The sequence below is a fragment of the Martes martes genome (genome assembly GCF_963455335.1).
Source record: "Martes martes genome assembly, chromosome: 17".
NCBI classification, from domain to species: domain Eukaryota; kingdom Metazoa; phylum Chordata; class Mammalia; order Carnivora; family Mustelidae; genus Martes; species Martes martes.
In genome coordinates this window covers 48354202-48365516 of record NC_137905.1, presented here as the reverse complement: position 1 = coordinate 48365516, position 11315 = coordinate 48354202, and the positions used below count along the sequence as shown (strand labels likewise).

At 50.2% G+C, this 11315-nt stretch overlaps 1 protein-coding gene across 1 annotated transcript; it reads right to left on the bottom strand.

Moving 5' to 3' along the window:
* Nucleotides 1-3967: 3967 nt before the first annotated feature.
* CEACAM19 (CEA cell adhesion molecule 19) lies at nucleotides 3968-5623 on the bottom strand. The gene is made up of 2 exons (XM_080829422.1): nucleotides 5365-5623; nucleotides 3968-4549 (listed from the first exon to the last, which is right to left on the bottom strand). Exons 1-2 carry the CDS (start codon nucleotides 5417-5419, stop codon nucleotides 4131-4133), a joined length of 474 nt encoding a protein of 157 aa, XP_080685548.1. The 5' UTR covers nucleotides 5420-5623; the 3' UTR covers nucleotides 3968-4130.
* Nucleotides 5624-11315: the final 5692 nt, after the last annotated feature.

Below are 11315 nucleotides of genomic sequence, written 5' to 3'. Positions count from 1 at the left end.
AGGCTGACACCCAGTTCAGGCAGGGATCCTTGGCCATGAAAAAGAGAACGGCGGGGGAGGTGGGGGGCTACCCCTGAGCAGAGGCGAGACCAGGGATGGTGCCCTCTGGAAGAGGAAGGTGCGCTTGCCTTTCTGACAACTATTTTCATCAGCTCTGCTGGGCTCCCCAATAATTCATTTATTCGAGGATGTCTGTCCCTGTTCTAGGCTCTGAGGAGCCACCTGTGAACCCAGGGCTCCCAGAGTTGACCATCCCAGGGACTACCCTGGGGTCCTACGAGGCTCCCTACCCTGTGAGCCAGTTGCACAGAACTTCTGTCTTTCCAACCTGGGCCTTGGCTTGAATACGTCCCACTGCGCTGGCCTCCCAGGATGCCCCTCCTGCTCTCCTGGCTGTCATGTTGTCCTCCTGCCAGCTCAGCTCATGAGCCCTACAGCTTCCTGTCACAGGCCCTTTGCACAGACCAAGCCTTCTGCCCAAACACCTCACAAAGCTCCCTTCCTCTCTACTTAGAACTAACAGTCATCATTCAAGCTTTGTTGAAGGATTACCTTCCCAGCGCAACCTCCCTGCTACCCCAACTTACACTCTCATCATCCCCATATGTGCCTTTCCTTCATGGTACCTTCACTGTGCATAACGATGTATTTTTTTTAAGATTTAATTAATTAATTAATTAATTTGTCAGAGAGAGAGAGAGAGAGAGTGCACAAACAGGCAGAGTGGCAGGCAGAGGCAGAGAGAGAAGCAGGCTCCCTGCCAAGCAAGGAGCCCGAAGTGGGACTCAATCCCAGGACCCTGGGATCATGACCTGAGCCGAAGGCAGCTGCTTAACCGACTGAGCCACCCAGGCATCCCCGTAACGATGCATTTTGTGTATGTGATTGTTGGTTAATATCAGTCTCTCCGCCGCCCCCACCCCCACCCCCACCGTGAGCTGTGAGCCCTGGGAGGGCAGGACCAGGGCTGCCTCAGTCTGCACTGCGTCCCCAGCACTGCCCAGTACAGTCCAGATGCAGAGGCAGCCTTGAGGAAGAGGCGCTGGGGGGAGCCTTGCTGAAGGGACGAGTAAATGAGCTGCTCAGCACATGCAGGGGCAGCTGCGTGTCTCATTCAGGCAGCCCTCCGCTCGAATCCCAACCCTGTCACTGATTCCATGGTTGGATGCCTGATATTCAGAGCATGCCTTAAACCACCCGAGTCTCAGCTTCTTTCTGGGTAGAATGGAGATTCAACCCACATTGCACTGTGGCTGGGTTAAACTGGGAATCGGATCACTCCTCTCTTTAAAACCCTTTAGTAGCTTCTTTCAGTCCCCCCACGGCCAACAAGCCTGGCCCCTGTGTGCCTCTCAGACCTCAACTCCTAACACCCAACTTGCTCGCTGCCTTATAGCCATTGGCATCTTTCTGTCTGTATGCTTTGAACGCACTAAGTTAGCTAGTCTTGCCTCAGGGCCTTTGCACTTGCTTTTCCCTCTGCCAGGAACTCTGTCCCTCAGAAATCTGCAGGACTGCTTTCCTTTCCTCTGCTCAAATGTCACTCTTTGATGACCTCCCATCCCAGATCACATCATCCTGTTTAATTTTAAATTTTTTTTTTTTTACAGGGCAAATTGTAAACTCTGTGTGCCTCAGTTTCCTCATCTGTAAAATGAGTACAATAATATTATCCATCTCACAGAGCTGCAGTGAGGATTACATGAGTTATACATGCAGTTGGCATATAATAAGCACCAAATAATGTTAGCTATAACTATTATTGTTAATGTCTCTGAAATATGAGCTTAATTTACTATTTACATGCTCATTTTCAGCATCCCACATATGAATGAAGGTAAGGAGATTTTTTTCTCCCTCTTTATTTGCTTCGAGAGGAAGTGGTTAAGTTCCCAGACTCTGGTATTGTGAGTTTGTGGGATCAAATCTCAGTGCTACCATACTCTATGCCTCAGTTTCCCCAACTGTAAAATGAAGACAATAATGGGGCCTGCCTCATGGAGCTTTTGGTTTTGAAAACTTTCATTTGGGCGTTCCTGGGTGACTTGATCAGGTAAGTGTCTGCCTCTCGATTTCAGCTCAGGTCATGATCTCAGTGTCATGAGATGGAGCCCCAAATCAGGCTCCAAGCTCAGTGGGGGAGGCTTGCTTGAGATTTTCTCTCTCCCTCTGACCCACTCCTTCAAAAAAAAGGAGAAAGTTTTCATTCATTTCTTCATCCAACAAACATTAACTGAGAACCTACTGTGTGACCCTCCCACCCCACCCCATAGAAGATACTGGATGATAAAAAGACAAGTATGAAAAAAAAAAAGGGCAAGTATGTTTTCATTCATTCTCTCACTTTGAAGAATTACTCTGCTAGCGAGACATGCTTGGAATGTGACACATTATGAAAATCACAGAGGTAGTGGGATGATCAGAGTCCTCTGGGCACGTGGATGGTTAATGACCAAGTCTGCCTAGAAGAGTTGAGAACTTATTTTATTCCCCCAGCTCTATTAAGATGTAAAAGGCATATCACTTTCATAAGGTTTTAAAATTAAATTAAATTAATTTTTTAAAAAATATATTTTAATATACGTTTTTAAATTTTTTTAAAAAAATTTATTTATTTGACAGAGAGAGAGATCCAAGTAGGCAGAGAGGCAGGCAGAGAGAGAGAGGGGGAAGCAGGGTCCGCGCTGAGCAGAGAGCCCAATGCGGGGTTCCATCCCAGGACCCTGAGATCATGACCCGATCCGAAGGCAGAGGCTTAACCCACTGAGCCACCCAGGCGCCCCTATTTTTTAAGATTTTATTTATTTATTTGAGAGAGAGAGTGTGAAAGAGCACAAGCAGGAGGAGCCGCAGACGGAGAAGCAGGCCCCCAGATGAACAGGAGCCTGATGCAGGTCTCAATCCCAGGACCCCGGGATCATGACCTGAGCTGAAGGCAGATGCTTAAATGACTGAGCCACCCAAGTGCCCTAAATTTGATTTAATTTTAAGGATTTTACTTATCTGAGCGAAGGAGAGAGAGAGAGCGCGCGCGCGCGAGAGCGCGCATGCGTGCGCGCTTGCGCACAAGTAGGGCAAGAGGCAGAGGGAGAAGCAGGCTCCCCACCTTACAGGGAGCCTGACCCAGGGATCTACTCCAGGACGAGGCGATCATGACCTGAACCGAAGGCAGATGCTTAACGACTGAGCCACCCAGATATGCCTAGTTTAATTTTTAAAGTTTATTTGTTTTTGAGTAAGCTCTGTACCCAGTGTGGGGCTCAAACTCATGCGCAGAGACCCACCGTCTCATGCTCTTTTGACTGAGCCAGTCAGGCGTCCCTCATGTGTTTGTTTGTTTGTTTGTTTGTTTTAAGATACAAATGAGTTAATATAGGACAGTGGTTCTCAATCGGGGTGACAGTTGATAATGTCTGGAGACAATGTTGGTCGTCACAACTGGATGAATGCTCCCGGCATCTAGTGGGCAGAATTAGCCAGACGAAGATGTTAATAGTGCCCAGGCTGAGAAGCCACGCCCTGGAGTGAGTGTGCCCAACGAACAAGGGCCCAAGAATGTTAGCTGTTGCTACCGTTCACCATCCTCTTTTATTTATTTATTTTTAATTAATTAATTTTTTAAATGATTTTATTTATTTATTTGACACACACACACACAGATCACGAGTAAGCAGAGAGGCAGGCAGAGAGAGAGCGGAAAGCAGGCTCCCTGCTGAGCAGAAAGCCCTATGCTGGGCTCGATCCTGGGACCCTGAGCCAAAGGCAGAGGCTTAACCCACTGAGCCAACCAGGCGCCCCGCCACCACCCTATCTATTTGCCCAGGGTGGATTCACCACTAAATCCTTGACTTAAGGACATGAAGACTGAGAAATGCAGTGTAACCCTTAGGGCCGCGCACACAGTAGGAGCTTGAGAAGTATTTCATTAATTAATGCCCGTGAGTAAATGCATTGCATTCTCCAGGGTCTGGCCAAGGCTGGCATTCAACAGACATTTTATCAGTTAATGCCTGTGAGGGTTACACGGTATCTTCAGGCCCCGGCACAGGGAGGTGGTCGACCAGTATGTGTTGGAAAGATGAATGAGAGAACCACATGAGGGGGTATTTGCCTAGGTCCTGGCCCGTGGTTCAGGGCACATGAGTCCACCCGCTTCTTCCCTCAGTGGCACAACACTCACCGGTCACCCGGACCTGGGTCTTGGCCCTCATGGTCCAGTCAGGATTGAGGGTGACTGCTACCTGGTAGGTGCCGCTGTCGGTGGGCTGGACACGATGCAGCATCATGGAGCCATTGGGGAAGCCCATGATGTCACGCTGCCCCATGGCGCTGCCATCCCTCTGGGGCCGCTGGAGGTCAGGGAAGTAGGTGAATAACATCGTGCCACCATTGGTCTCTTCCCCCAGGTACCAGTTGAAGTCTTGAAAGGTGCCTGGGATGCCCTGGACGGACAGGAGAAGGTTCTGGTCCTTTTGAGGATGCTCTGGGATCTTCTGGATGTGGAGGGCAGCCCAGGAGCCTTGGGGGGTCCAGAGGGCCAGGATTGAGGCTGTGGGGAGTTACAGGGGTGGTCTGAGATCAGGAGTGTTTTATAGCATTTTCCTCGCTATATGTCCTCACCCAGGGACAAGGACTCTGAGTGCTGTTCATTGGAAACAGGGCTGGGATTGATTAGTGATGTCTGCCCTTGGGGTCAGGAGCGGGAACCCAGATATGAAAGCCACAGATTTCTCATCCCGTTGGTCCAGCAGATTTTTCTGCCCCGAGATGCTGTGTGGTTTGCCTGGAAACAGTTGGCCTCTCTGAATTCATTCATTCATCCATCTAACCAATACATACAGACATACATATAATTTATGCTGCTGTACCAATTATATATGATGTGTCTAAAATTCCTGAGATTTCTAGGCACTGGAGATATAGCAGGGATGCTAATGCAAATACATTCCTGTCCTCATGATGGTCTGCCTTGTACCAGGCAGCCTGGTACCCTGACCTAAGTAAATTCCCTGGAATGGTTTTTTCTTGGGGCTTGAATTTGCAGTAACAGATGTGAACATTGTAGCAGCAGTTTGATGACCATGGATGATACTGCAATAGGACAAAAGAACAAAGCACCCCCCCAAGAAGCCCCCCACAAACAAATAAACAAAACTCTTGTCCTCCTGGTCCTGATATTCTAGAAAATTCCATAGGTGAAATTGAGTACCAGACTGTGATTCTACAGCTTACATCTCTCCCCTCCCCACCTTACTCTAATAATTTCATCTTCCCTGGCGATCTTTCCCTTCTTCTAAGACAAGACCTTAGCCCCTGGGCTGAGTCCCACCTTCCCCCGCTCAGCTCGGGGGTGTTCCCCCTTACCTGAGAGCAGGAGGCCCTTTGAGAAGTGGCACTGGGCTCTCTCAGGAACCTCCATCTTGGTGTCCTGTGGAGATGCCAAGGGGCCACAGCGGACGCCGACTGGGCTAGAGGACTGGGCCTTGGCTGTGTGAAGTGGGTCAGCTTAGTGGGGATCCTGGGGGTGCTTTCCAGACATGGCTGAGGCTGGCCGAGCCCCAGCACCCCCTTTCCACAGGCTCCAGAGGCTTCACCTGTTTTCTCTGGGATGGGCGCCGACACTGGTTGAACCAGCTTTCCAGGGTGACTGGGGACCTTCCTGGGACTTCCCTGGACTCCTCCCTCAATCCCCTTCGACCTCTTCCCACCCAGTGTGACAGGAGCAACAGCAGTAATCACAATGGGAGGGGGGAGGAGGGATGCGGGAGTTGCGGCAGCCTCTGCTTGAGCAATCCTCCTGGGCCAGGCAAATCCCTGCAGGGAGGCCCAACACAACTGCCTCATCCAACACCGACCACACATAACTGTGCCCATTTCACAGATGAGGAAACTGAGGCTCGAGGAAGGAGGCAAGTCTGCCAGTAGGTGGAGATGGGACTTGACCTGTGACTGGCTCACTCTAAAGCTTTTAGCATAGTTTTTCAAAAGCATCCATCCATCCATCATTCATTCATTCATTCATTCCAACATATACTCCTATGCTCAGTGCTATGCTGGGTGGTGCTGTAGACACAGTGGTGACTGAGACAATTCCTGCTTTGTCCTCAGCCCATAGTGGGTCTCACAGTTCTGTGTCTCTTCTGGGAGCAGCAGACCCATCCCCAGGCAATGAAGATGCAGAGTATCAATACTGAGATGGAGGAGCCCAGGGGGCTGGGAGAGCCCAGAGGGGTGCTTCACTCAGCCTGAGGGGCAGGGAGGGCTTCCTGGAGGAGGAGACATCTGAACAGAGACCTGGAGTAGCAGTGGCAATGAGACAAATGGTGGGGTGTGGGAGGGGTGTGAGGTTTACCAAGCATCATAAACAGCACATGCAAGGCATGGAGGCTGAAAATCCTAGAGGAACGGGCTGAGTAGGAGGGGGTGAGGTTGGAGAAGAAGAAGGGATTGATTGGAATTTTGAGCTCTGTTGGGACAGGGTCTAGGTGATGGAGGGTCCAGGGTTGTGCTAATACCATAGTCAGTAGTCACCTCAGGTGACTGAAATAGACCCTTAAATTAATTAAAGTTCACTGCCTTCAAAATTAGTTTCTCGACCTGGTCACTTTCAAGTGATCAGTTATCCCACAGGACCAGTGGCTATCACATTTGATAGCACAGCTACGGAACATTTCTGTCACCATCATGGAAATTTCTGTTGGACAGTGCTTGTCTATGGATCTGAAGGGGGCAGCGCCGGGCAAAGTTTCGGGGTTTGTGGGAAGAATACTAGGTTGGGGTGCCATAAGTCAGTAGCAGTTTGCCAGTGTATGTCACCAGATTGCCGGAGGTGGTGGCATCTACCAGGGTCCCCAGGTTGGAGTGAGAGAGAAATCTTGACTTGGTAGCAAATGACGTCACTTGTCTGAGGCTTGGGTTCCTCCTCTGGAGAATGGGGACAAGCATCTGCACCTCACAGGGCTGCTGGGAGGAGTAAGGAGATGCTCATGCAGGAGGCCTGGCAAGCAGGCAACAGCTGTCTCATGGTGGTGGTGTTGACCTTGTCTTTGGACTTGAGCTACCTCCTGAATTCTCCCTGCCCCTCTGTAACCCTGTTCAAGGGAAGTGCATTTTTTCTGGAGGAATTACAGATCCCCTACCTCCTGTAAGGTCCCTAATGCCTAGAAGGTTTTGTATGATGTTTACTGCAGTGTTCACAGGGATTTTCCCTCAGTCCTTCTGACTGCAGTTTTGTAAGTTTCTCTGTCCATCTGCTGGAGAGAGATTGTTGCAAACCCAGCCATTGTCTCCAAGTGGAGCCACCTAGGGGACATAGCTCCAAGTCTGGGCTGCAACAAAATTGCACAAACCAGACTCATTCTGGTAGGAATTTGGCTGGGCAGAAAGAGGGGAGTTTAGGAGTCAGAGGGACTCTAATACATTATCACCACTAACCCCCTTGAGCAAAGGCCCTATAAGCAGGGCTAGGCAGCCTATAAAGCAAAGCCAGTTATCCTGAATTTTCTAGGTGCTGAAGCTTCTCTCTCTCTCTCTCTTTTTTAAGATTTTATTTATTTATTTGACACAGAGAGAAAGATCACAAGTAGATAGAGAGGCAGGCGGGGGGCGGGGGGAAGCAGGCTCCCTGCTGAGCAGAGAGCCCAATGTGGGGCTCGATCCCAGGACCCTGGGACCATGACCTGAGCTGAAGGCAGAGGCTTAACCCACTGAGCCACCCAGGCGCCCCTCTCCTGTGTTTTCATACTATGATCACATCCAGATGCATCCCCATATAATCTACGGCATTGGCTCTGCAGTTTTTCAAACCTGATATAAATGACATTGCCCTGCTTCTCTCCCTTTCTGTCTGTCTCTACCTCAGATAATGATTTTGATTCCTTTTGCATCATTAAAAGAAAAGTCAAGGGGTAATATAGGAAATTTAGACAGGGTGATCTCAAAAAAGAGAGTAAAATTCACCCACCTTCCAACTACCCAGAGAGAGTCACCGCTAATAGATACCAGAGGCCCAGACTTCTGTCATCCGTTCTGCAGCCCCAGAGGACAGCCCTGGTTTTTCTGCAGCCCCAGAGGACAGGTTCTGATTGGCCCAAGCCTCCCAGGTAGTCCTCTTCTTTTGGCTAGGGACTGGCTGAGCTGTGGGCGATGCTGGCCAATGACAGCGGAGAGAAGGCCGCTGGTTAAGTTCACCCAGGACAAGGTGGCCTGTTTTTCCGGGTCTGGGTCTGGTTTCGATGGCTGGAATGCAGCAGCCATCTTGGCGCCAGCCTGAGGATGATGCCAATATGTGATGGAAAAATGGAACAGAGTAGCACCGCTGAACTCCACAGGCGGTGCCTGCTGTAGAAACAGACAATCCAGTTCCTTGCTTTTAATCCCAGCCTGCGGAGTGGTGGTGAGAGAGGGTGGTGGCGAGAGAGGGTGTTCTCTGCTCTTGGTGCCTGAAATGTCCTCACTGATGGAGATTCTCTCATAACGGGACTCTACCTATGCTTCCTGCATTCTTCCTATGAGAACTGAGTTTTGGACTTCCGTGTTCATGTCTTTTTTGTCCAGTTTTGGCAAGTACTCTCCTAAGTCTGTTTAAACAGAACCGCCCCCCCCCCCATAGCTGCTTGCTCTCCACGTGGGATCAGGTTCCTCACCCCCCTGACAAGAATCTTGTCAGGTCAGGTTAGCCAGGATCCCCCTGACCCCTGATGTTACCTCTTAGTAAAGTCCCACCCGCTGCTCTCCCGCCCTGCACCTTGGTTAAAAGTCCCACTTGTCCCTGTGTCTAGAGCTGACTAATCTCATTAAGCGGTCCCTCCCTGTCACCTCCTTCCCCCAGGCCCTGGCAACTGCTGATCTCTCTTCTGTCTCCATGCATGTGCCCACCCATTTCCTACAGATGGACTCCTACACCCTATAGCCTTTTGTGTCTGGCTTCTTTCGGTCTTTTGGGGTTCATTCCTGTTGTAGGGCGTGTGAGTGCTTCCCTCCTTTTCTCGCGGATAAGCATTCCACTGTGTGGACAGATCATATTGGTTTCCCATCCGTTGATGGGCGTTTGGGGCATCTTGGCCTGTTGGCCGTTGGGAATAGTGCCGCTGTGAACACTCGTGTGTAGGTATTTCTCTGATGACCTAGTGTCAGTGTTTCTGGGTACCTGCCTGGAAGTGGAAATGTGGGGTCCCCTTGTTTTTCACTCAGATTTCGGGAGACTGATCCGTCTGCCACCCAGAGGTTTCGAGAATCTTGAAGCTCCCCTCAAGGCAAGGTAGTGTCGGCCTGGAACTCCCCTTCCTGAGTCCGAGCAGCGCAGAGAGAGGGTTGGGGGCTGTTTTAGTCTCTCCATCAGACCCCCTCCCCTTCCTTGTCCAGGATGGATGATCGTGGTTCTCTCAGTCGTATGTGGAGTTTATACAACTCCTACACTGAAATACAGGGTCCACTCTCGACTCCTGGCTTTTGTGGAACCCACAGATGCTTCCCCCACCGGCACAAGCAGTCACGTCCATCACTGCTGGGGACAGAGACTTCTGTGGAGGACTGTTTGTCAGTATCTATCGCAGCAATAGGGGCACATACTCTCTGACTAGGAATTTCACCTCCAGGAGTGTGTCCTACACTCATGTGTCAACATGAGCTGGGGGTGGGGGGGGTGACAGGGCACAAGGCCACCCACCACATCACTGTAATGGTAAAGGGGCAGAAATACTACAAACATCTGTCCAGTAAGGTCTTGGTTGAAAAAAGTTCCGGATATCCTCCTGTGGAGTACTTACTATGTGGTTTACATTTAAAAAAAATTTTTTATTTATATGACACAGAGAGAGAGAGCGCGCGCACACACTCACAAGCAGGGGGAACAGGAAAGGGAGAACTAGGCTCCCTGCTGAGCAAGGAGCCCCATGTGGGACTCGATCCCAGGACCCCAGGATCGTGACCTGAGCTGAAGGCAGACACTTAACCAACTGAGCCACCCAGGCATCCAACTATGTGGCTTAAAAAGAAAAAAGGATTTTATTTGGGAGAAAGGGAGAGCGCGCACAAGTGGTGGGGGAGGGGCAGAGGGAGAGGGAGAAGCAGACTCGTCGCTGAGCAGGGAGTCCGACATGGGGCTCCATCCCAGGACTCCGGGATCATGACCTGAGCTGAAGGCAGACGCTTAACTGACTGAGCCACCCAGGTGCCCCACTATGTGGCTTTTTGTAAAAAAACTGAAGACACTCCATCAGAATTTCCAGAAACTCTACTAATACAAGCAAGGTGCAGATTGGTGTGTCTGAGACACTACCTAGTATGGAAAAAACAATACCTATTTGTTCTCTGTGCATTAATAACCTTACCCGACAAGCAATGCCATGCTTGTTCTGGTGGGAGCGGTAGATAAGATATGTTCTCTTACATGGCAAAAGGACTTTGCAGGTGTGATTAAGTTGAGGACCTTGAGATGGGGAACTTTGATTCTAGATGACCCGAGGGGGCCCGGTGTAATCGCAGGGATCTTTAAAGGGAAGAGGGAGGTGAGAAGGCCACAGGAGGAAGGAGGGAGGAGGAAGCAGGAGGAGGAAAGGCCACGTGATGGGCTGTATGCCAAGCAGTGCTGGCCGCACCTCTAGAAGCTGGAAAGACAGGAAATGGGTTCTCCCCTGGAGCCTCCAGAGGAACCAGCCCCAGCCAACACCTTGATTCTAGCCCCAGGAGACTCTGGACTTCCGACTCCAGAGCTTTAAAAGAAGAATTTTGTTTGAAGCCACTATGCTTGTGGTGATACAGTTCCCCCATCTAAAATGTACTATTCAGAGGGCACCTGGGTGGCTCAGTTGGTTGGGCATCTACCTTCGGCTTCCCTCTTCCTCTGCTGCTTCCCCTGCCTGTGCTCGCCGTCAACTAAATAAATAAATTCTTTTTTAAAAAAAAGATTTTATTTATTTATTTTACAGAGAGAGATCACAAGTAGGCAGAGAGGCAGGCAGAGAAAGAGGAGGAAGGAGGCTCCCCGCCGAGCAGAGAGCCTGATGTGGGACTGGATCCCAGGACCCTGAGATCATGACCTGAGCCGAAGGCAGAGGCTTAACCCACTGAGCCACCCAGGTGCCCAATAAATAAATTCTTTTTTTCTTTTTTTAAAGATTTTATTTATTTATTTGACAGAGATCACAAGTAGGCAGAGAGGCAGGCAGAGAGAGGAGGAAGCAGGCTCCCCGCTGAGCAGAGAGCCCAATGCAGGTCTCGATCCCAGGACCCTGGGATCATGACCTGAGCTGAAGGCAGAGGCTTTAACCCACTGAGCCACCCAGGCGCCCACCAATAAATAAATTCTTAAAAAA

Bases quoted from the DNA above. Each gene is read 5' to 3' on its own strand.
- CEACAM19 (XM_080829422.1), bottom strand. From the start codon at position 5,419: ATGGAGGTTCCTGAGAGAGCCCAGTGCCACTTCTCAAAGGGCCTCCTG. The intron at 4,550-5,364 runs GTAAGGGGGAAC...AACTCCCCACAG, and splicing joins AAAGGGCCTCCTGCTCTCAG to CCTCAATCCTGGCCCTCTGG.